General features: G+C 46.3%; 1 protein-coding gene across 10 annotated transcripts in view; it reads right to left on the bottom strand.

Annotated features, from left to right (window-relative positions):
* Positions 1-22,189, bottom strand: part of FUBP3 (far upstream element binding protein 3) — a 39,306-nt gene extending 17,117 nt beyond the window's left edge. For 3 of the 10 annotated variants that reach the window (XR_013184916.1, XM_077188991.1, XM_077188993.1), the window contains exons 1-9: positions 22,025-22,187; positions 14,860-14,965; positions 8,734-8,784; positions 8,226-8,259; positions 6,579-6,628; positions 4,982-5,053; positions 4,205-4,262; positions 1,474-1,636; positions 518-616 (exon numbers count right to left, since the gene is read on the bottom strand). Coding sequence is in view for 5 of the 10 variants with exons in the window: in XM_077188991.1 (XP_077045106.1) it covers positions 518-616; positions 1,474-1,636; positions 4,205-4,262; positions 4,982-5,053; positions 6,579-6,628; positions 8,226-8,259; positions 8,734-8,784; positions 14,860-14,965; positions 22,025-22,117 (726 nt within the window). In the remaining 5 variants the exon portion in view is untranslated. Of the gene's footprint in view, positions 1-517; positions 617-1,473; positions 1,637-4,204; positions 4,263-4,981; positions 5,054-6,578; positions 6,629-8,225; positions 8,260-8,733; positions 8,785-14,859; positions 14,966-22,024 lie in introns of all 10 variants that reach the window. The other 7 variants (XM_077188992.1, XM_077188994.1, XR_013184913.1 and 4 more) reach the window with 6 other exon arrangements.
* Between the last annotated feature and the right edge of the window lie 3,221 nt (positions 22,190-25,410).

Genomic DNA, 25,410 nt, shown 5'->3' with positions numbered 1-25,410 from the left:
TCTCCAAACCACAGGCACGTCCACATCTGCAGAACCCTGGCACAAGGAGACTGAGGCATCAATATTAAGCAAACCCCTTGGTTTCAGGAGTTGTTGTGGGACTGGTTTTTAATTACCTGTGTCGATTGGCTGTCTGAGGTAGTTTTGTGAAAGGTTTGCTGTCTCAAATGTGTGATTCAGTCACTAAGAACCCATTTGCCTGAGTGACACAGAACTCTCTTTGATTTTTTGTCACACAGACTGGAAAGCATTTCAAAACTTCTTTCTCCAAACCCTCCCCCTCATCTCTACTCCTACCCATGTGCAGCATTTATGTGGAGTGACAGCTCCTAAGTTATACTGTAAAACAAACCCTGGTGTTTTAACTTGCTCTACTCAACCTTACAGAACAAACAAAACCAGGAAAGATTATCACATTTACATTTGGATTTGACTCCATTAGGTGCTCACAAATACACAGCCAGGTTTGAATTTCTCCTCAGTTCTCTTGGGGAACCAGTTTGCTTTTGTTACATACCTGCACTTTAAATGCATCTCCAGTAATACGGAGAGGTTTATCTGCTCCAGTAGGCAAAGGACCATCTTGGATCATAATCATTTTCACACCTGTTCGCTCCTGAAGAAAAAGCACAGAGCAATTTTTCTAAGCAGAGTCCCTAGAACAAGGGACTAGATTTTGGTTATTAAACATTATGAAGGTCAAACCAGCACCGTTACAGAACGCACAAATTCAGGAACAGTCCTAGAGTGTAAAGGACTGCCAGAAACTGCACTGCTCCTGAGGTTCTCAAATAGCTGAAATCCTTGCAAGAACGACCCCCTCCACCTCAACTACTGACTTTCCAGCCCTTTCCAAAATGTGTAGCTGTCTGCATGTAACAGTTATTAAGTGACCAGCCTCCAAACTGTATGACAGAGGTCTAACGAGGGCACTCAAAACCCCTCCATTTTTGACCCTAGGTGTTTTGCTATAACCCACTATTCTTTAAAAACTTGTACCAGATGGAGGAATAAAGAACGTCCAGGAACACAGTTGATACATAACACAACACTTAATTAGAAAGGGGTGGGATGAGAAAAAAAGATGACATATGGCAGCTTTACCACAGACCAGCAACAAAAGAGAAGCAGAGCACTCTACAAGAGCATGGCTGGCATTAAAAATACTGCAGAGCAGAGCAGACATGGCCCTTCCTTGGCTACAGGGATCCCCTCCTAAACAGCACACACCAAGTGTTATCTACAGCACAAGGGTTTCTGTCGCAGTTCTGGCAAAACTCCACTACTTGTGTAGCTGGGGCCACGCTGATTTTGTAACAAGAGATTGGATTGGAGTCCAATCTCCGAAGGCAGAAGAGTAGTCCCTGCTGGAGAAGGTTAGAGCATTCAAGGCTCTCCATTTCAGCCTGTTCCAGTGGATCTAGAGAAGCTGCAGTAGGGAAGAGAGCCCTCAAGGAAATGCATCTTGCGCACCTGCAACTGTTTTATTGTTTCACCTCCTTTGCCGATGACTAGACCCACTTTGGATGCCGGGATCAAAATCTCCTGAATGGTACTGTTGCCATCAACATCGTTGTGAAAACCAGGTCCGTTGCGACAGCGATCTACAATCTGCCCCAGAAGCCGTTTTGCTTGTCTTTGGAAAAGAATCGAGGGAAACAACCATTAGACAACATTGCTCCACGAGACCAAGAGACCAGGAACCATCGGAATGGAGAGGAGAAGTGGAAAGATGGAGGAAACCATAGTCAGCACAATGTTTGCCCTTTTTTAAAAATAATCTCTTTGATGTCTATTTTCCCCTATCATGATTACTTATAAGCAGTTTGATTTTTGAAGGGGAAGAGAAAAGGAAGAGCAGCAGCATGCTCTGACCTCTTAGGAAGTTAAGGACAATAGTTGAACTACAGCATTTGGGATGCTTGCTTCAAATGAAGATGCTCTAGGTTTTAACTTTTCTAACACGCATACAATAATAAAACTGAAGCTCTGGTCTCCTTCTCAGTCAAGACAAAAAGACACACACTGCTCTGATACTAACACAGCCCATGGATTAACCATTCTCTGATCAGTCACAGGCAACTGCTTTGCTCTTCTCTACCTGCTCTTACCAGCAGCACCAGAACACTGTCCTAACACAGCCTCTGCTCCAAGCAGTAGGTGCTGAAGCTACACCACGAAGCAAGGCAGGGATACTGCAGCAGCCACCAGTGAAAGACTGGGTTCTTCTACTCCTGGTGAGAAGAGACACACAAAGAAGCATTTGGGAGATTAAAGATCCCTTCTCTAAAATCTTTAGCATGTCAGGGGTAACTGACAGGGTTTCCCTTCATCTTGAAGACTCCTATACCAGCACATCCCATTCCTGCCCTTGTCCCACAACCCTTCTGAAAGCAGAAGAAATTCACTGGTTCCTTGTACAGCCTAATGCAGCACCTTCCCCTCTCTCCACTTCACACCAAGCCGTATCAGGCACCCTAAGGATGACTGAATTCTCTCTGGGGATTTGAAAAACCAGTACAAACTCATCCCTTCAAGCAGACATTCCCCCAAGGCAGCTCAGGGGGTGGTGCACTGAGGCTGCACTCAGAGCAGAGCACTGCTTGCCCTTGACTTTCTCACAACAAAAGGGAAAAGGTGGAATTTCTGGAAGCCTGCTTCAAATGTCCTGGAAAAGTCCTGGGACATTTTATTCATCTGCCTTCATATTTAGTGCAAAGTTTTTTTAGTGACAATATAGAGACCACAACAGTTAATACACAGCATATTTCAGATGAGAAGGGGTCACTTGGAAATTACCCTAATTAGTTTGTCACTGGATATAACTAATGAAAACATTCCTCACAAAACCCTTCTCAAAGAAGTCTGACACTTAAAATGGTTTCCTTACTTCATTTTCTTTTTCTACAAGTAGCCTGAAAAACCTAGTTCAAACAACCAATTTGTCAAGAATTTTGCCACAAAAGTAAATTAAATTTCACTTAATTCCATGCCCATGTTCTGTTTCACAAATTTAATAGTCTCACTTAAGATTTACTCCTATTTTATTTAAAGACAGCCTTGGACATGAATACATTTAACTGCTTACTTCAGAACCACGAAGTTTTAACTACACTTCTCCCCCATTTTCCCACAACTGCATCTCATGAAGCATCCCAGCTTTTTACTATTTTGCTCTTGTTCTTAAATATCCTTTGCTAAAGGGGGAAAACCACCTCAATATCAGCAAGAATACACTGCCTGCCCTATAAAATGAGATTGCCAATTATATTTGTTGGGGCTCACTGCTTGCAGTATTATGGTAGAATAAGGAGATTTAAGTACCCTTAGATCTCTTTAGGAATGGAAGAATGATGAGTGTCTTCTCTTTAGAGAGACAATCTTTGCACCAATGTATTTTCAAACGCAACTTAAAGATTTCCAGATGGATTTTAAAAAACCCACCTACCCAAAGGCTGGGGAGAGAAAGAGCAGCTCCATATGTTAAGTGTGTTCCTGTAAGCCTGAGGATCCTGGATCCAGTTCCAGCAGGAGGTCCTCAACTGGTTTGTGAGAGTCTCAAACTCAGCTCCTGGGAAGGGGGAGGGAGGAAACACTGTCCCTAAAGTTTCTATAGGTCTAAAGATAGAAATCCCTGCTGGCTGGCCACGTGTCTCTACCATGCAAGGAGCAGAATCAAGACTTGGGTTCAGTCCTTTGCTTCTTGTTGGCAGCAATGCAGAGACAAGCACCCAGTGGGCCTCATGCTGCTCTGCAACAACACCAACACCTCCAGGGTATCCTGGAGTGGCACCCACAGGCTTTGGAGGCCTCATGCAGCCCTTCTTCAGCTGGAAGGATGCTCATCTCAATAGGAGTAGGGAAGCGAAGGGGAGAAGAGAAGTGCCCTTCAAGAGCTTAGCTCAGTATCCTGGAAAGCTGCAGTTACTAAACTGCATCCTAGGTGCCCTAAGAGCAACCTCACCCTGAGGAGGGGAATTCCAAGGAAATTTCTGCAGAGGAGTCAAACTGCAAGTGGAAAAAAAGCCTTTGAGGTGCACAGTTTAAAGCATCAGACCAAGAAGTTCTATGCTCCAGAGACCCTCGAGTTTCTCTAGGCCAACATTTGCTGGTGTGGCTAATAACCAAGTAGCACCACTGACAGAGCATAGCATTAGGGAGAAGAGAAAGAAGGACAAAGGAGAGAAATGAAATCAGAACTCACTCAATGCTCTCTGGTGTCCCAGTGAGTACACAGGGCCTCTCGGGCATCCCACCACTGTCTGCAAAGGAAACAAGGAGAAAACTTGTGGTATATGGAATTAAAAATGTGGCAACTATTTCAGTGACCATGAAGCACCAATGGAAGCACCTCCCACCTGCACACATAGCATGCTGAAGAATTCAAAGACATCCAGGATCAACATATTTTAAATGATTTACTGGATGTCTGCATTCTTTTAAAGCCTTCCCCACCAATTAAAGGGAGGGGTAAAAATTCAGATAACATTGATCAACAGTTCCCTGCACAGCACTGCAGCACAGTCCTCCTCAAAGCAAACTGGCACCAAATGATCCCATTTGGAAGAATGGTCTCATTTCTATGATGCAAAGCAAGCTGTATGGAAAGCTGCTGCCAACCCTGCTGAAATGTCCTCTGCCAGGAGCTGGAGCTGACCAGAGCAGTCAGAGGCAAATCACAGAGCTGAGCAAAGTGCCAAAACTCAGCAGCTCCAGGTCTAAGCACAACATGGATTGTTCATTTGCTCTGCAACCATCTGCTGGTGAAAGGCAGTTCCCTCACTGTTCCATCCCGCAAACCACCTGAGCAACCTGTTTTCTACCCTGCCTGGGAGGTGGGTCCCACAATGGCTCTCCCATGGCTGTCTATATCCATGCTAATGGTGATAACACACCCTGAGCATGGAAAGTGCCTGATCTAATGGACACAACACCCTCTGACATTAAAACCTGTTCACCCACCACACAAAGAGGGGCTTACCTGGAGCAATTTGAATTTTGCAGCCAGACTCTATCTGGATCCGTGAGATCTGCTCTCCTCCCCTGCCGATTACTGAAATGAGTGCAACAAGCATCAGAACAAACTGCTTTTCCTGGAAACTGCAGAGCACCTTCCCCCTTTTACTCTGCTGCAGCTTTCTATAAAGGAACAGTTTGACTCCAGGACTGCAGAAAAGCATCCACAGCATTACCAAATTTATTTATTTATAGCAGAAAAACATTGAAATACTGCTGAAGGTTATTCTATTTGCTTGGAAAAATAAACCAAAAAAGCCTGTCTTGCACAGGAATGGAAAGAAATAAGCATGAAAGAAATAAAGCACTAGTCTGGGTGATGCCAGGAGAGTAATTTAAGTACATTTTGTTCAGCCTGAACCAATAAGCCAGTTATTTGGAGTACTAAAGAAGGTAAAGACTTGTTTCTTTCTAATTCCTATTTTACTGCCATTTTTGAATGGACATGCTATTTGGCTGTCTGCACTCAGACAGAACCACATCCTGAAATGCTCTATCAACCTCCAGGGAACACAAATATCCCTCTCCCTTAACTCTCAGAGTTAAATTGCTGTTTCACAACAAGACACCCAGAGCACAGACTGTGCCAATCACCATTCCTACCCTTCCCAGACTGCAGAAACAGCAAAGCTGTCAAGTCCACCACGTATTCCTGGCTCAGGATGCTCCCAAAGAAGCATCTCAGGTGTGGGGCTGCATCCCTCCCTGAACCAGGGTGAGACACAGGTGATGCCTGCAAGCTCCCCTCTCCCAGGGCCAACATCCTCCATGTGTAGCACCAGGATTGGCAAAAATGAAGAGGTCTGGCAGGAGAGGAGGGAGCTTTTCCTCTGCAGGAATTTGAGTTCCAGTCTTACAGTGGCTTTAGAGTTGGGACAAAACTTGGCGCGCTATGGGGTAATTAGCAGGGCCTGTTATTTTCCTCTTTACTCTCCATATATCAAATTGGAAGGGATACACAGAGAGCCAGCAGTGGAAGAGTCTCTGCAATCACTGCAGTAACACATCAGCAGGAGGTGCCATTGAAAGCCAGAGTAATGATCATTAAGAGGAAGAGAGAAATTAGGATCAAGCTTGAAAGAGAACAGCATCAGGAATGCAAATCTAGGAATAACTCTGGTCTGGTTGTTTCCCTGCAGCAAATGTGTGAGGAATTTAAAATTCTGTTTAACTTGCCTTCGGTCAACTCATATTTTAACATTTAAATGTTGTTTTCCTTCCTCAGCTCTCACAGTTTTGCATACTCAAAGTAAAATGTTGCAATGAAGGGAAATAAAGTCACTTTTGACTTGTTTATGTACTGTGCTAATGGGAATTCAAAAGAGAAAATCACTAAAATGCCCAGTAACTTGTACTAAACATTCTTGTTCTTATTACTGGGACACCAAGCTTTTCCATGAAGTCTGCATCTGGATTTTAAACACAGATCCTCTGTTCCCCATGAAGACAGCATTAAACAAGGCTTATCCAAGGCTAATAAACACAAAAACTTGTGTCAGAATCAACAGCATTCCTGCACAGGAAACACATCAAGAAGCATCAAAAGCATCCAAGGTACTTACTAAATCCAACCATTTTATCAGGCACTTTGAACTCTTCTGTTATTACAGCCCTAAAAAAAAAAAAAAAAAAAAAAAAAAGAAAAGAAAAAGAAAGAAAACCCCAAAGTCATTACAAAGAACAATTTGGAAGAAACCACAGCCCTGCCATGGAGCCTGGGCTCAGCACAGGGGCTCTGCACACACAAGTAAAAGCTCATCACTGTCACAATTCTTTGTTTTGGAAGGGACCTCTGATGGTCACACAATTCCTCCTATGCTGGATCCATTTCCAGTCTGTCTCTGGTATCTTGAATGGAGCTGATGGAAGAAGCTCCTTCTGTCATTTTTGCTCCAGACAGATTTAACAAAAAAAGCACAAAGTTTCCTCATCACTGAGCCTGGACCTTCCAAGCAGCAGCATCTGCCCAGTACTTCTGGATATTCTCTTCCCAGGGACACCAACCACAGCCAGCCCTGACATAAATCCCCCTTCTGATATTCACAGCTTTGGTGGTTTGGGACTCTTTTTCACCTGCTTGTCCTTATCACTCTTTTCCTTGGAATTAATAAAATTGTCTTCAATTAGCCTCTGAATTCTTAGTATCTCTAGACTTCCATACCTATTGCTCTTTGGGCATTTTCAATGCATCTGCTTCAAAACAAATCACTCAAAGCAGTTTCCTAAGACTTGGCCATAGTCAAGTAGAAAGGAGTTAACTTGGATTGTTCTTTTGTTTAGCTTTTTTCTGTCTTGCAGGAAACACAACCCCATGAGAATGTGGAAATTGTAAATATGCATTATATACAATTTGCTCAGCAATCTCAAAAGCAGTAAAACATCTGCATAGTTAAGTTAAAGCAGCTTTTGTAGGGAGGTATATTAAAATATTCCCATTTTTTTTTGCTTTAGATAAGTTAGAAAAGGTGCAAAATACACGCTAGACTTGATTAGCTAAGCTGCAGATAAGTACTAAAACTGCCTATTCCTTTCTAGGATGCTCTAGTAGGACATTAGCTTTAACCTAACCATTAAAAATTTAAGGTGCTACAGCCTTCATGCACACTGTTTGTCCTTCTGCTGAGGCCCCAACAGCTGGTTAGGATGGAAATGCACTACTGTTCACCTTCAGGCTAATCCAGCTTTAGAAATGTTCTTCCCTTCAAAACAACACAGAAAACTCCCCAAGAGCAGCATTTGAGAAAAACTGAGAATTTTACATTTTTATTGGATGCTGAGACATGCTGGATGACAACTCATACTTGCTTCAGTCCTCCCAAACCATCTTTGACAAAGGAGCCATCCCAGGTCATTTTACAGCAACAAAACTAAATAACAACAACAACAGTAACATGTGTCTGTTTGACACTTCCACCTTTCACCAAAATGCCAGATCTTTTCTCACTTTTTCTGCCTTGCACCTGCCAGGGCAGGGGATGGGAAAGGAGAGAGAATTTCTTTTTTTCAGTCCTGCAGATTTGCAGAGACCAAATCCAAGTTTCACATCAACTCCTCTTTTTTCTTCAGAACAAACAACCCAGGCTGTAGAAAACCCAAGCTGACAGTTTTTCCACATTCTCAACCTCTGACTTTCTAACACTACTACAGATGGTGGATCAATAAACAATTAGAATTGATCAATAAATAATAAAACATAACCCACTGCTTACCTTTGATGTACCAGGGCCCCTAACTGGTTACCTACTGTGGCAGAGAGAGAAAAAAGGGAAAAAAATCAAAGCATTAGCACGGATAAACTAACTTCATCCCTATAGAAAAAGAGTTCTTACCGTTTCATCAAAAAAGAAAGAAAAGCAAAACAGTAATTTAGGTTCAGTGGCTGAAATGAATGCGTTATGTGCTACAAAACAGGAGGGGATTTCTTGATCAACACACACCACAGCCCAGTGTCCAGCTGAACACAGGATAGGGAATTGATCCGTGTCTCCCCATGCTGAGAGTCATGGGAGAAAATCCTGCCTGCCCAAATCCAAATCCCTGCAACTAACCTCCCCCCTTCCCAAATTAAACCCAAAGTAGTAAAAAAAGGGAAAAGGGGGGGAGGGAGGAGGAGGGAGAGAAATCTGAAGGAAACCAGTGTGCATTAATAAACAAGAATAAAAGCCAAGCAGCCTCAGAGATTCCCTCAGTCCAAGCATTGACAGGGCTGGCACATACTTCTCTCAGTGTCTCTGATCTGTGCTCCATGGAGCCCACTTACACGGAGACCTGTTAAAGGAATAGGGCTGTTAAGTAACCTCGTGGCACCCAAACACTGTTTCAACCTGACAAAACACATGTTCTTGAACACATTCCAGGAATTTCTGCCATGCTAGCTGGTGGTCCATCTCTGATTAGCAATTATCTCCCTACTGACAACCCTGAGACAGACTTCTCCCCCCCAGCCCCAACAGATTAGATCTTTCTTCCAAATGTTAATGGGGAAAATATCATTAGACCAACTCATGCAAAGTAGGAACACGAGCCCTGCTGGGCTTCCTACTGGACTTTGCCTGCAGCAAACCAGCTAAAACCCAGACCATTTGGTGCTAACAACCAGTTGAAAGATTATATTGCATGCCTGGAGGGCACAGAACAAAACAAATGAAACTGGCCAACATGTGAGCTGTGAGAATAAAGATGCTGTTTCAGACTACCTTGCAGCAAGCTGCACATTCTTTGACCTGAAATAAATTGGCAATCAGCTGGCAGGGATAGAAAGTGGATGCATCCCACACTCTCTAAATCTGGCAGAAAAATGCATCAAGTTTGTGGCCAAACACTTTACTCAAAGAAAATAGACAAAGAGAGTCAATAGTGTATTTCTGTTGTGTGTCAATACCTTCATGATAGTTCAGGACCAAAATATTGACAATGTTTCTGTTTTATTACTCTCTCCAGCTCAGTCATAAGACAACTGCTGTGTTAATTGACTCATTTAGTTTGTCTTTGCATATTTTCACCTTGAATATGAAAAGCTCTAATTTGATAATTGTGAATATTGTAGTTGAAAAAGGTGGGTGATGTAATGGGGAATATTTGCTCTGGCTGATAAGCTTCTACCACAAAGCTGAGCAAACACAACCAAACTCAGAATATTTCAACTCCAGGCAGTAGGTCTGGTGGTATTGGTGTAGTGTGGGGCTGCCACAGCCAAGGCCACTCATTATCAAGATGCCAGAAAGAGTGGTTTTAACTCTGCAAAGGCTGTATTTAAATCTCCACTTCTCATTTCAATTCACCAGAACTGCTCTCTTAGCAATCTGTTCCGCTGCAGCCACTGCCCACAAATTATGAGACAGATACACATCCTATAATCACCTCCCCAAGTTCATGCAAGGAAGGGAAGAGCCTTCATTTTGTAACACAATCCTACACTTGAAAAAGCCAACTTCTGATGGGAAACCTGTACCAGCACAGGAAGTGAAATCAGTAAGGGAATTAATGCTTTAGATGCAGGTAGCAATGTCTCTCCAACCCATTCTGAGTTGCAGAATCCAAACAGAGCAAGCCATTCACCCCCACAGGGAGGTATCAGCCTTAATGCATGTTTGTTGGACAAATTAGTATGGAAAAATTATGCCACAGTAAATTATGTGAGAGACCATTCCTTCCACAGTTCACAGAAACTTCTCAAAAAACTGTGAGATTGAAGTCAAATGGAGAGAAATGGAAATGATTTACTTCAAGTCATTTACGATTTCTCTCTGTTTTGAGGGAGAAAAAATGATGTGGCTCCCAGTTCCAACAACCTAAAGTCCATTCCTTCTCCAACATGTCCATTTTTCTCTGAAAAACAGGGACTAACAGAGAGGCAGGGCTGGGGCAGCCACAATACTGAAAGCTGATGCACCATTCCACTGTCTCCCTTCACACCGAGGAGGGGGCTGAACTCTGACAAGCCACATACATATTTCCCCCTTTTACATCTATTCAGTACAATTTAACTGTAACTGCAGTCATTTTATTGCAAATAAGGAAAAATACTGAATAAAATCAGCACAATTTCCTATTAACGGCACCTGCTGGTTGATAACTCTTCAATCTGCTTTACGCTTCACCTTAACTGAATTCTACCTAACAGACACTCAAAACAAATGTGGATTTTTCTTCCACCCCATAAAACAGAGCAGTGCCTCCCACTAAATTAATGTGCATGATGGGAATATACAATCTCTTCAGGAATATCTTCATGGCTAGAATAAAATCAGAGCAACACATCTTCTTGAGAGCAGTGGAACAGAGCTGCTTTGCTTTTCATATTTTAGAGCCAAAATGGGATCATCATAAATTTTAGAAAGCTACAAAGATTGTTATCCTAATTCTCCATCATCAAATATTGATAGTTTTTTCTTGAATTAAATAGTCAAACCCTAATAATTTTTGTGTGGGACTTCACTGCAAATCTTTGGAGGTTTCTTCCCCCTCCCTTAAACCACCTCATCTAAAAAAGTGGCCATCTGTAAAGTTACAATTTTGAAGAACAGTGGCATTTTGTGTATTAAACGAAATCTTTTGCCAAAAGATCTGGATTTTTGCCCTGGTTCTACTGCTGCTGCAGATGTGTCAGAGCATCAGTACTGACTTCCATCAGCAGTAAGGGACAGAATTCCCTTCTGCCCATCACTATTTTCATTGAAAGCACATTGAAGGGAAAGAATAAAGTACTCTGTACAGCAGGATCATGTTGTGTTTGAGCCCTTGGTTCTACTACAATCAAATTTTATTGCACCAGAACAGGTGATCTCCAGATCTGGATGTACCACAGCAGCTTTGGGAGGAGAGAGGAGTGGAGAGAGGGGGCTGTGAGGCTTCTCCAAGGTCTCTCACCTTTGTTTTCCCAGACTCAAAGGGTGCCCCAGCCTTCAGCTGTGATGCTGCTGCTTAATCCTCTGGATCTCACAGGACACTCCTTTAAAGCAGCCCAAACAAAGGCTAATGCTCTGTCCATCAGTCTCTTTGCAGCAGACTAGACCCCTGCTTCCTTTGAACAAAAGGAGGCTGCTTCTTGAAAGGTTATTTAGCATTAAACAAACTTATTAATCTGTGCTGATAATTAGAGGGACCCTTTAATTAGAATAGAGGCCAGGGGCAGCAGTTGGCCCTTAACAGGTGGGCTGGGGTCTGTCCTAGCAGCAGCCACAGGCAAGATGCCACCAGGTCTGTCTGCAGCTCAGACTCACCTGTCCCCAGTGCTCCCCTTCATGAGAAACATTAACCCCTGCAAGTGGCACAGAAATGCCAGCTGTGACTTCCCAGGAGCAGTACAAATAAACCTGATCTCTTCCCTGCACTACAGCTGTTGGCAGGATTACTTTCAAGTTGTTTCCAGAAAGGGGGAAGAAAAGAAGCCAGGGAAAAGAGAAACAATCAGTCTCAAGGTCCATCTAACACCAATGAGCCAGGTTACCAGGGCTGATCCTTCTGCTCCTCAGTTCAGATGAGGGTTATGTTAAGGGAAGTGCAGAAAGCACTCACACATCCTGGTTTCTGACATAATAAATCTGTTTTTCCTGGAAATGCTTGAAAAGCAGCTGAATTTGTTTTGATGAACACACTGACACCTGTCTCAAGACCACTTCCTCAGCTGGCATCAGGCAGCCACAGCAGCAGCTGTTTACAAAAACAGATGGGAAGAATTAGATTGTCCTGAAAAACAGACAGTTCTCCTGTCACCTTAAACACTTCCTCTGCAGACAATTTTTCCAGCAGTATTAGGAACAGAGATAACTTTCCAAGAGCTGCATGGGGATAAGGAAGCAGTGAGACCTGCACCCAGCTGTGAGCATGTAGTATACAGGGAAATTTCCCACCAGATTTGTTCCCAACCCATCCAGAGCAGTAGAATGTATCCAAATCCACTATAAAATGCACTATAACATTTCTGGAGCATGTGTAACAACATAATCACTTCCTGACAACAACACCTCCAAACTGTGCTTCACAGACAAGCAGAAAATGGAGACAAGTGGGGGCATGAAATTCCAACACCCCTTGTTTGCAGCTAACAGAGAACTAAAAAATCATCCAAATAGGAAATGCTTTCCTAATTTAAGTGTCCTATTAAAAGCAACTTCCATCTTCCAGATGTTTAAAGCTAAATCTGCATTACAGACATTTAATTACACAGCAGCAAGAGCAGGTAGCCCAAGACTAAAATATGGATCACACCACAAAGAGATACAGAGCAAGGAGCACACACAGCTTCAGGAGCTGCTTTGCCAGGCTGCAGGTAAAGAACAGCACAGGAGGATCCCACATGTAGGGGGGAACTCATCACACAGCTGCATCTCAGTACAGGACTCACTAACACCACTAGAAATAAAACCCAACATGACCCAAGCTGAAAGAAGTGCTACAACCCTGACAATTCCTGCTTCTTTGTCAAATTCCAGCCCTTTAAAATAGGACTTCTGTCATTTCTCATCTTCTCACAGACCAGATTTTTGGGAAGGGAGTTGGACAAAACTATATACAGATGTGTATGAACAACCCAAGGGCAAACACAGCATTTAAAAACAATTACAAACAAGGTCCAGTGCTGAGGACAGGGTGAGCAGAACAACTGCTGATGCAGGAGTCAGGAATAGCCACCCTGGGAGGCTCTCCCAGGAACAACATCCACTCCCTGGAGTTATGTGCAGAGCACAAGAAACCAGCAGCAATGCACTTTTCTAGCCCAGACTGCTACTGTATTGACAGGCTCTGTGTCAACACAAACAAGGCTCACCACGTTCTAGGGCTCCCAGTACAAGTTTAAGTACAAAGTCCAACCTGTCACTGAAACACTACAACCAGCTCACGTGTTACGAGCTCCTAAAACTCATTTTGTCAGGAGGTCAGATCTCTAGTCTGATGAATCAATGAAAAACACAGGCAGGGTAAATGTTGTGAATGACAGGTTCCCAGAGGGCTATTTTTACTCCTTTTCACACACAGCCACATCCCTAAGCTCAGAGCTGTTCAGCATTCCCCAACACTGCCCAGCACCTTCCCCTGCAGAACCAGCACACACCAGCAATGCCAGACCTCTGGCTTCTCAACAAAGATACAAAATATGGGGGCTCACCCAGATAAATCCATTCTCTCCTGAAACCCCAAACCAAAGGAGCAGCAGCAACCTGTTGCTCAAATGGAGCCAAGAGCAGGGAACAGAAGTGGGTGGTGGCATGTGTTCAGAAAACAGTAATGTTAGCAAGCCAGAGGCTCCACATGAAAGAATCTTCTCCCCATGCAGCAGGTTGTTTTTTCAGACTGAGGAGCAGACATGCAGCTATTTTCAGCCTTTGTATCAGACAGAAAAAAATTCTTTTCAAAATGAAGTGCTAGGCAGCAGCTTGGCTTATCTCCTCAGTACTCCTGAACATGTTCATGGGGGAGAGAATCACCCTGCAGGGCTCTGAGTGTCAGGAAAAACACCAGAGGAAATAGTAAAAAGGAAGATATAGCCATGCTTTTTATTTCTTCACAGGAAAAGGTGAGCTCTTTGCATCTGTACAGCAGCAGATAAAACAATTTAAATACTTGTAACCATGCATATCATTAGATTAATAAAAGCTAAAAAACTCTTATCTAACATTTTTGTTAGAACTCTTTTTCTTATAAAGGTAAGAAACTAGTGGCTTATTTTAAAATTGTAACAATTCATACAATATTGACTTACAACAGTTACCAGTTATGCTCCATGCAATAAACTATCCTTTGGCTATGGCCAATTTTAAATTCCTCAGAGATTTCAGAATTCTCAAATACTAACAGAGAAAGCTAAGCTAATACAGGAGGTTTCTTTCCAACTTGCATCACCTTACATAAATACCTTTTCTCCTTAAAAGTCAAGTAAAAAGCAACCAGAACTTGACAGCAACTCAGCTCCTGGGCTGTGATTATTGCCACAGGTGGAAAGGAACATGTGTAATGCTGTCCCTACACATGACCTGCTCTCAGAAAAGAAGGGCCACCAGGGAAGAACATGTACTGTGTACACCTGGTGCTCTCTATGTGAGTTCCAGAACAGGCCCAATGAAAAAATCCTCCTCCCTCCCTCAACTACCACAGCCCAAGACTGAAATGACACAGTTTGTTTGCTGATTCCCAAAGGTGATGAACTAACAAAGAATTGCTTCACATTAATACCAGTGCCTAAGAACACTGTGCAATCTAGGGAAGGGTAAACAGCACAGTGCATCTTGTTTAAAATTTCTACACACAGAAAGCTGCATTTTCCATCCTTAAAACAAACAACTGCCTCCATAGGTGAATTTCAGGAGCTGCATCCACAAGACTGAGCAATCATAGCCAGCTTACCTCCATCATCCAGGGGCCTTTTCTGCACTCCATAACCGTAGACTGACGGGTCCACAAGTGTTGTAGAATTATTCAAGTGAGGAATATCTCCAATTTTAGCAGCAATCTATAAAAAGGAGATAAAAGCATTATCAGCCACCACAACTAAACACTGTTTCTCCCAATAAAGCTTTGACCCCAGGCCAATCTTCTCTCAGGTAGTTACTATATAGCTGGATTTGTAACAAGGTGCTTCATTTGTAAAGCAAACAATTTTCTGCTTGCTTTTAATATTTGCTTAATTAAGATCATATTCACCCAGTTCCTCTTCCTGATCATAAGTAGCCCTGGAACATTACATTCAGGATTATTTGCTCCATGGATAGCTGACAGGTGAAATCTTGCTAAGAGGAGGGTTCAAGCTAACCCCCCAGCTCTGTCCTGGAGAAGCTGGGTGGGAGGACATGTGCTTCCTCCTGCATCCATGCAGATCCAGGCACACAGAAATGCACACTCACACATCTGTGGGGGAGCAGAGGCAGAGAGTGCAAACACACAGCACAAGGACAGGTTTGGGAACTCCCTGTCAAAGGCACTGGAGCACTCTTGTTTACTGTGTGAGGAATAAGCCAGTGGGCAAACTATCAGTCCAGAACTAGTTTCCATTTCCTGCAGTGGTCAGTACAGCACAAACACAGCTAATGCTGCCTGTGCCTCTGCTTCCAAGCCTTGCAGAGGGGAAACTGCCATTCCCTGCTGAGCCAGGATACAATGAGTTTATTCACAGGAAAGAGGAGACAGGCAGGTATCACAGCAAGGGGACTAAGGTAAGCAAATAAACTGAGACACACACCTAAACATCACTGAATGCAAGTGGAAAGCAAAGCTCATCTCCAGTGACATTTTGGGGGACAGCTGACTACACAAGCTCTTCCTTCCAGCTGCTCTCTGAGCTAACTGGTGAAACCCACCCCAGAAGCTGCCAGGTGCATTCCCTGGGTGCTGCACCCCATTACACCCTCCCAGGACAGAAAAACTGCCCTGTCACAGCTCCCTTTGCCTACAGAAAGTATTTGGCTGTAATAAGCAGGCACAGAACAAAGCAGTTACAGAACAAATATCATGTACAATACATGCTACAGCACTTGTTGCCTTTTCCAGCCAAAATAAAATCATTTAATCAAATCTTTACCAAGAGACTGATCACACTCCATTATAACTGGATTTCAGCAGGGAATAAGGAACAGGAGCAGATGAAAGAGCATTTTACCCAGAGATGTTTTTAATGACCAGCATATCTAAAGATTTCTAAAATTTGCATTTCACTGCAACAGAAAGACATCTACAGCAGCTCTGGTTGTTGACACTATCTTCTGCTGCAGTGGAACAAACAATTGCCCAAGATGCAGAACCACAGGGTACTGGAAAAAACCTATTTGAAATAATCTTGAAAGATTGAGGGTACTGCTTTTAGAAAGAGAATAGGAAACATTCTGTTCAATGCCTTCCATGAAAAGGGCCCCAAGTTTGGACCATTTTCTCTTTATAGTCCATTCTGTCTTGTCTCCTTTTGCAAAGTCAGAAACTTTGCTGTGTCAGAAATGTCAGAGCTAGAGAATAAAATCTTCCACTGGTACCAGCTGCAATCCTGCAGTGCAGCTTTCATGACAAGCATTTTGTACACCAACATATCCAGTAAGTCCCCAGACAGGTGGTTCTGAAAGCATTAACACACCTTGTGCTTTCCAGGAGGGAGGGCCAGGTGATGCTTTACTCTTTTGATAAATGTTGTACTGCACCCATGGATTCAGCCCTTTGCCCTTTCCCCTCATGTTTAGGATGAAGAGAATTTCAATGAAATACAAAGAGCAGAAATGTTTTCTGATATTCAATGCTGAAATGTAAATTTTAAAATATATTTTACAGCAATCTATTAACAGCTTTCATACAGTAACTTACAACATAGACCCAAAAGAACAGCGTTAGGTATAACACACCCTGACATATTTTGGAACATTTAATTTCAACACCCTAATCAAGAACTCTCTTTCTGTCAGTGGTTATTTACCATGACTTACAAGTTATGGATGATCCTTTAGAGGTGAAATCACTCAGCACACACTCCAGGAAAAGAAAAAGCCAGTCTGTGGACAGCAGAAGCTGGCTTAGGGAAGGAAGGCAGCCTGAAGTACAAAGGTGTTCAGGACCAGCCTGCTGGCACCAAGGCTGTGTCCTCCCACCTCAGGGGAGCTTTGTGAACCCCTGCTCACACTGAGCACACAATGATCACCCCAGCACAGAATCCTCCAAGTAAAGGGCAAAGCAAGAGTGTTAAAGCAATTTTTACATTATCAGCTTTTAGGATATTTTCCTTCCCCCCCCCTCTCCCTTTATTTAAACTTGTACCCTTATCTCCAAAGCCTCCCAGCTGCCACTGGATTAGAGGCAGACAACGGTGCCACCTCACCACAGCAGGAAAATGCACCCTGCAAAATGAAAAGCTGAGCTTTTCAAGTGCATGTAGCAGCTAAAATACATTTTAACATCTCATGTTCAACTTAAAATGGGAAGCTCAGATTTTATGACAAGTGCAGCAGGGAAGTAAGCACAAAAATTAGGACATGGCAAAAGCAAGCAGACCCAGCCCTTATCTGCCTCAGTGACCTTGAGTAATGTACTGCTGTTAGCCACTGCTTTTGTCCTGCTCCATGTCAGCCTCAGGTTTTTTTCCTCCTTTTTTCTTCCCCTTAAACCCAATGCATCCATTTCATCAAGCTCTGAAATACACTGGGGAAAAAGCATCACTGTTTCTGCACCTAAATTCCCCAAAATAATTTTCCCAACAAGGACTTTAAAGGAAAACACAAGCCCCAGCTGCAAATTGCACTGATAAAGCCAAGAAAAACAAATTGATCCATGAAGTTGTGTGAGAGATACAAGTTTTCCTACACCTTGCACTTCTGCTCTCCTATACATTTAACAGCCAGAAAAATGACAATACAAAATACAGAGTAATACAAAACCACTTCTAAACATGGAGCTTCTTTGCTAGGCACACTCAAACACCAATATCTGCAGAATTCAGCTTTCAAGAGAACAGGCCCAGCTTCTAGGAAAAACCTCTCCATGGTGCCCTGCAAAGAACAGCAACAGATAAAATCACCAATTCTAGGTATTAGCAGGATAAAAAAACCCAATAAGGCACTGTCATCTGACCCTTCAGACTGTTCTGGTCCTTGTGCTGCTCCTCCCATGCACTCAGCAGAACACTTGAGCTGGGGTGACAGACATTTCTCCAGAGCTCTGCAGAAAGCAACCAAACCACCCACAACCATTTAAGCTTCTTGTCACAGGTGGTTTTCCTAAACACCAGAGTAATTGGCAAAGCCTGAATCTATTTGAGGATGACCTGAGGAAGGACTCTGCAAGGGGGTAAAGAAAAGTTTGTCCAAGATGCCTCCATCACCACAGAAATGAAAGTTAGAGCCTGATACAAAGAGGGATTTCAAACACAGCCTGTTGACTCCCAGTCAGTCTCAGGATATTCCCCATTTTTGAGGTAGCCAGGATGGCACATCACAGGCCCACCAAGCCTCAGCCTCTCCTCTCCAGAACATTCCCAGAACCCTCAGCAAGACACTGTTTGGTCAATAAGAACACAACTTAAGGACAGGCTGAGAGAAATTCATTTTAGTCCAAAGTACAAGCAGCTCTGCTTATTTTCTGATCCCACTATTCAAAAGGGGAGCAAACACCCTCTCTCTCTCTTTCCCCACCCCAAAATGCCACAGAAAAGCCAGCCTGCCTGGGAGCAGCTGCACAGACCTGTCCCCACCTAAGAGCCACCAATCCACTTGAGACATGGTGCAGAAGATGCAGGACAGAGCACTTCAAAGTCCCAGCACTGCCTTGAAAAAGTAATTATTCATAAATCCCAAATATTTCAGAGTCCACAAAAATCCAGGCAAGTCCAGCAGAAATGCTGAAAGCAATGCAAGGTAATTTCTTTCAAATATATTCCAGGTTTTTATTTTATATTCCCATATTCGTCTCACATCCCAGTGGCTCTGAGGAATGCACTTTCCTTGACTCAGGGAAGTCTTCCTTGTCCTGAAGTCATGTCCTTGTTTAGATATTCAGAATCAAGCTCTGTATTCCACAGCCTGACTGTAAGGTTGTGGCTCTCAGGAGAACTGAATTTAGGAAATTTCATTCCTGGTCTTACATGGGACACAAAACCTTGAAAGATTCAAACATCAAGCCAGGGATGACCAACACAAAGTAAGAACCTCAACTTCTTTCCTCTGCTCCCTCATTCTCTTAGAGCAAAAGGAATACTCCAAAAAGGCCAAAAGCTGTAGCAGATCAGAACAGCTCAGGCAAACACAGCACCAAACCCTTGGTGAAAGCTCTGCCATCACCTCCAGAGAAATATTAGGTGCAGCTGCCTTTCCATTTTCCCCTGATTCTCAGCCAGGAAGTTCCATCACAGATTGCTTGGGTGCTGAGGCAAACATCCATCACCTGAGCAATGAAGAGCATTTTCAGTGACATTTGGCAACGAGTCACTAGTGACAATCTGGTTCTGTGCAAGAGAAGACCACCTGCTCTCTTACCCAGCCTCTACAGAAGTCAATTAAATCAAGTATTTTCACAGGGGAAGGAAACATTTCAGCCCTCCAACAGCTCCTTTCATCCCACAACCCCTAAGAGAAAAAAAATCATTTTCAACAGGCAGCAAACAACTCACTGCACAAAAATGTAGGACACTGCTCTCCCACAAACACGTGCAGTGCCCACATTTCCCAACACACTTGTTGCCAGGCTGAGACAGCCAGAAGGCTGCTGCTGGAATCCTCCAGTTTTGGGCTCATGGAAACCCAGCACGTGTAGAATAATTGCAGCAAGTATAATGAACTTAAGAATAACAAAATCAAGTAAGTGACCACAGATTTATTTACTATTCCATCTCCCTCAGGCAGGGGCTGGGGTCTCACAGACTCCCCCTACAAACATGATGAGAGCAGCGAGGCAGCTCCAGCTCAGATCCATTTGCAGTTTGTGCTGTTTGAGGTCAGGATGCTCTGAGGCATCACCCTTTATCCTGGGACTGATCACCAGTGGTACACACAGAAGCGTTTGGGGTGGGAGGGATCTCAAAGCTCACCCAGTTCCACCTCAGGGTCACCTTCCACTAAGCCCAGGTAGCTCCAAGCCTTGTCCAACCTGGCCTTGGACACTTGCAGGGATGGGGCAGCCACAGCTGCTCTGGGCACCCTGTGCCAGGGCCTCACCACCCTCACAGGGAAGAATTTTTTCCTAATATTTTACTAAATGTCCCCTCTTTCAGTCTGAGCCCATTCTCCCTTGTCCTGTCACTACAGCTCCTGATGGAAGAGTCCAGTCCCTCTGCAGCTTCCCTGTAGCCCCTTCAGATCCTGGAGGATGCTGTGGTGTCCCCATTGCACCTTCTCTTCTCCAGGATGAACAGCCCCAGCTCTCTCAGTCTGGTTCCACAGGGCAGGTGCTCCAGACCCCTGACCAACTTCATGGTCCCTTCTGGACTTGAAACACAAAATAATTTCAACCACCTGCACTTCAACAGCAAATAATTATTTTATTTTACATAAATGAGTTGTTCAACTGCTAACAGGTGGCAGCATTATCAGATATTTAAATAAGATGTTTTTTGCAATGAGTAAGATAGAATCAGGTCAAGACAAAAGCAGCTGCAGCACCTCTCAATTTAACTGCATCAAGCACAAAACCCTGTCTGGCTGCTCAGACACCACATTTCAAGGACAGGGCACTTCCCCAGGGGCTGAAAGAAGCAAGGCCTGGCTCACCCTGCAGCAACTCACACCCCACCAGCCTGTGCTGAGAGGGAAATCAATGGCCCCAGAGCAGCTCCTGTGTCCTAGGAGGGGCAGGGTGTGGATCTACAGCACCAGGTGCCTCTGTGCAGGTCACTGCAGGCTGCACAGAACAGGGACTGGCTCCCACTGATCCCCAGGTGAGCTGGGAGTGAGGGGACAGCACCCACAGAGAACACTTGAGAGGTCTTAGGGTCCAGCTTAGCTCCCTCAGAAGTTTGTCAGTGAAATGACAAAGTCTGGGCAACAGGAGGGGATTTCTCCCACCTGGAGAGAACAAAGTCAGGGTCTTGGAGCAGCTGCTTCTGGCACTCAGCTGTGTCACAGCTCCTTCATGTGCAGCCACTAAGCACAAGTGCAACCTGCTCAGAGATGATAAAACCCCCGAGGCAGAGCTGCAACAGGAGATGTGAAGAACAGCCACAGCACCCATGCTATGAGCAGCAGCTTCTTGTTCTGCAGCCCCTTTCCACAAACCAAGGAGCACACCAACACCTGGAATACCCTGTACTGAAGGCAAGGGTGTTGATTCCTGCAGGGCTGGGCACTTTCACTGAAATTTCCCATTTTAGCACCTCAGTGCCCCCTCCTCTCTCCCTGCAGGGAATGCCAAGCTCCTGCTCTGCCCAGGTCAGTATTCACAGAATCAATTAGCTTGGAAAAGATCCATGGAGCCCAACCTGAGGCTGATCACCACCTTGTCCATCAGAGGATGTCACTGAGTGCCATATCCAGGGTTCCCTTAAACCCCTCCAGGGATGAGGATTCCACCACCTCCCTGGGCAGCCCATTCTGATGTCTAATTACCCTTCTGTGAAGGAACTCCATGCAATGCCCAACCCAAACCTCCCTGGCATGGCTCGAGACTGAGTGCTCTTGTCTTGTCGCTGGTTGTCTGGGAGATGAGTCCGACCCCAGCTGGGGACAGCCTCCTTTCAGGGAGTGACACTGTGACAAAGTCCCCCCGAGCCTCTTCCTCTCTAGGCTGAGTGCCCCCAGCTCCCTCAGCCGCTCCTCACGGACACCCACCCCAGCCCCTTCCCCACCCCGCTGCCGCTCTCTGGCCGGTGTGAGACCCGAACCGGCACCGGCTCAGCCCGGCCAGAGCCTGCGAGCCGCCCCCTCCCGCACAGCAGCGCTGCCGCCCTGGCACCAAGCACGGCCGGGCTGTCAGAGCCCCGCCGCCCCCTCAGGGCTCCGCTCTCCCGGCACAGGGGCAGCGGGGCCGCGGCCGTGCCCCGCCTCCGCTCCGCGGCCTAGCGGCGCCCCGCGCCTCCTCCCGCCCGCCCCCGGCCCGCCGGCCGGCGCCTCACCTGCCGGGCCCGGTGCAGAGCGTCCACGAACCCCTCGGGCTTGATCCCCACGGGCGCCGCGCTCTGGCTCTGCCCCTGCGCCAGCTCCGCCATGGCCCGCGCCCGTCCCGCCGCTCCGCCCGGGGCCCGCGCCCGGAAAGGGAAGGAGCCCCCCGCTTCCGCCGGAAGTGCCCCTGAGGGGCGGGGCCAGGAGGGGGCTCGCGGTGAGGGGCGGGGCCGCTCGCGCCCCGTGGGGTGGGGATGGGGGAGAGGGGCGGGGTCAGGACGGGCCACGCCCCCCAGGGACCCCCGGGACCGTCCCCGGGATGGACCTGGGGACACCGAGGGGACAGGACTGGGACAGGGATGGGACAGGGCTGGGACACGGCGGGCGACACCGAGGGGACAGGGCTGGGACACGAGAGGGACACGGCAGGGACAGGGCTGGGAGCGGCAGCGCCGCTGTCCCGGACCCTGCTCTGCCCCTGACAGCCCCTCCCCGCCTGTGCCAGCCCGTTCCCGCCTGTGACATCCCATTCCTGCCCGTGCCATCCCATCCACACCTGTCACATCCCATTCCTGCCCGTGCCATCCCATCCACACCTGTCACATCCCGTTCCTGCCCGTGCCATCCCATCCACAGCTGTCACATCCCATCCCTGCCTGCACTCCGTGCCCTGCCAGTCCTATCCCATCCCTGCCTGCTCCACCCCATCCCTGCCCATTCCCTCCCACCCTGCCTGTGCCATTCCATCCCTACCTGTGGCCATCCTCTCCCTGCTGATGCAATCCTCTCTGTGCCCCTGCCATCCCATCCCTGCTGTGCCATCCCATGCCAGGCTGTGCCACCAAAGCCCTCACTGAGCCCCTCCCTGGAACACGCCTCCCACAGCACCCATTCCCTGCCTGGTTTGGTCCACGTGTTTGAGGTTCCTGACTCTCATGGCCATGGCTGGACACTGCCATGGTGTTGGTGACGCTTTCCACAAAGATTCTGGGCATGGGGTGCTCTGGGGAGGTCTGGAGGTGCCCCCAGGTCTGGTCCAGCCCCCACTCCTGCCACAGTGGAGCAGCAGGAGACTCTGGGATGATGCAAGGACCAGTTAGTCAAGGATTCATGCAAAGAACATGCAAAGCTTGTTCCTTGAGCAGGGCCCTACACAGCCCTTCCTGCTGCTTTTTGTGAGGGTCATTTTTGGGTGATACCTCCCAAAATGCAGCCTGCACCCAGCTCCTGGTTGGGTTTGCACACTGGAGCAGTCCAAGGTTCACTGACCCCACAGCCCATTTCCCAAAGCCCTGAGTAGGAAATTCAACACCTGAGGGACGTCCCACAGAGCTCTGTGCTCCTCCTTGGCTGGCTCTTGCCCTTTCCAGTTCTGTGCATCCCATTTGTGCCTACAGGAGCAGGAATTGCTGAGCTGATGGAATGATCTGGGGTGCAGAGTCTGCTCTGGTCACGTCCCCACACCAGTGGGCTGGCTGCTCCCCAGCCTTTCTCCTCTCAGAAGCTGGGGTCATTTTAAGCAAAAAGCCCATTTGTTTTAGGAAAATGGACACAGCCCATGGGGAAGGATTTTAACCACAGAATGGTTTGGGGGCACTTCAAAGCTCTGCTGATTCCACCCATTAGACACCTCCCATTAGACCAGGTGGTTCAGAGCTCCATCCAGCCTGGCCTGGAGCACCTCCTCACCTGAGATGATCACCACAGCCACCCCATCATCTTCTGAACGTGATGGAGGCAACATCTCCAGCCATGACCAGGGCTTTGCTTCCTCCTCTCTTGGGAACACCCAAAGACTTTGGATTCGGGGAATTTTCCCCTCCTAACTCTGGCTGGGAAGACCCAATGTGCTCAGCACCAGCCTCTCCCCAGCTGCCCCTTTTCCCCCAGGCATATCCTGGGTGGGGGATCGCCCCAACAGCCCCACTTGGCTCTCAGGGGTGCCCTGTTCTGAGCAGGATCCACCCTGTGAGCCCCCAGCTAATGCCAATCTCAAAGTGGCTACAAAGGTGACCCAACCTGAAGCATAAAGCCACCAGCACTGGGACACAGGCAGGGAGGAGCTGGAACCTTCCCCCCCAGACCCAGAGTGGTGCCCAGGGCTGTGAGAGCTGAATTTTGGGATCCTCAAGCCCTGGTAAGAGATGGAAAATCCCCCTTGGCACTGGGCAGGAGCAGCTGAAGGACCAGGCTGCTGGGAGGGTGACAGCCAGCCTCAGCACTGGAGCTGGCAAGAGGAAGACATCAGGCAGTGATTGAAAAGAGGGAAATTACAGGCCTTAAACACTTCCAGAAACAAATTTCTGATGTAAATCTTCCTTTTGAGGAATAAAAAAATAAAATAAAAAAAAATAAAAAAAAGCAAGGGAGTGATTCTACGGCTGCATCCCCCAGCTCCCCCCTCTCGAGGCACACACACACCTTTGCACACACACACTGAAATTAGTTGTGACAGCTGAAATTCTCCACTCATCGGATGCTGTTTGACAGGGTACTTAAAAAAGGAGGAGGGAAGGGGAAAAAAAAAAAAAAGAAAAAAAAAAGGAGAAGAAGAAGAAAAGGGAAAGTGGTTTGGTGTCGCACGGGGGAGGCAGAAGGGGGGTGATGTGCTGGGGGGTTTCAAGTGATACAAGACGCATAATTCAGGCTTCTTGGATTGCAAAAGCTCCTCTTACCTAAAGGGCCTGCTGCCTTTATTTTTATCCAAATGGCTCAATTACTGCAAAGCCCCACAGAGAAAATTATGGATGTTTGCCTCTATTTTTCTCCCCTTGTCTCGACAACTGTAGATATTTTGTTTTCCTTCTTTCCATCTCTTTTTTTCTCTTTTTTTTTTTTTCCTCCCTTGTGGTGGTGGTGGTGGTTGTAGGGGGTAGAAGGTGGCTGGGAATGAGGATGGGGGTGAGGGGTGGGGTGCTGGCATGTGGTGGCCCTGCCACCATCACAAACCTTGGTCCTCTCTCCATCTCCCCTGTGTCACCTCACACCTTTGGCTCCTTGCATCCCCTTCTCCCCCAGAGCCCCCACTCTTCTCCCTTCCTCCAGCCCTCTCTCCCTCTCTTCTCCCCCACCTCCCTCCTCTCCTTCCCCCTACTCTCCTCCCCACCACCCCCTCCCTGTGCCTCTCAAAGCCACCATAATAGCAGCTTGTTTGGCACTTCACTTGGTCTCAATGAGAAAATTCCCCTCTCTCCCTCTCTTTGCCTTCGTTATTTCCAAACCCTGCAATAGCTCCTTTGCTCAGGGCTGCGGGAAGTGCCCATTTTTCAACATTTTTCTTTGGCTTATGTTTGTCATCCTCTGAATTACCGCCCCGGGGAGTCCAGTCAGCCCGACACCAGGCCCTGCTATTCACACCTCTCCTGCTCCTTGAGATCATGTAGGGAGAAATTAGTTATTT

The sequence above is a fragment of the Agelaius phoeniceus genome, chromosome 21 (genome assembly GCF_051311805.1).
Source record: "Agelaius phoeniceus isolate bAgePho1 chromosome 21, bAgePho1.hap1, whole genome shotgun sequence".
In the NCBI taxonomy this organism is placed as follows: domain Eukaryota; kingdom Metazoa; phylum Chordata; class Aves; order Passeriformes; family Icteridae; genus Agelaius; species Agelaius phoeniceus.
The sequence above is the reverse complement of the archived record's forward strand: the minus strand, read 5'-3'. Positions and strand labels throughout refer to the sequence as shown.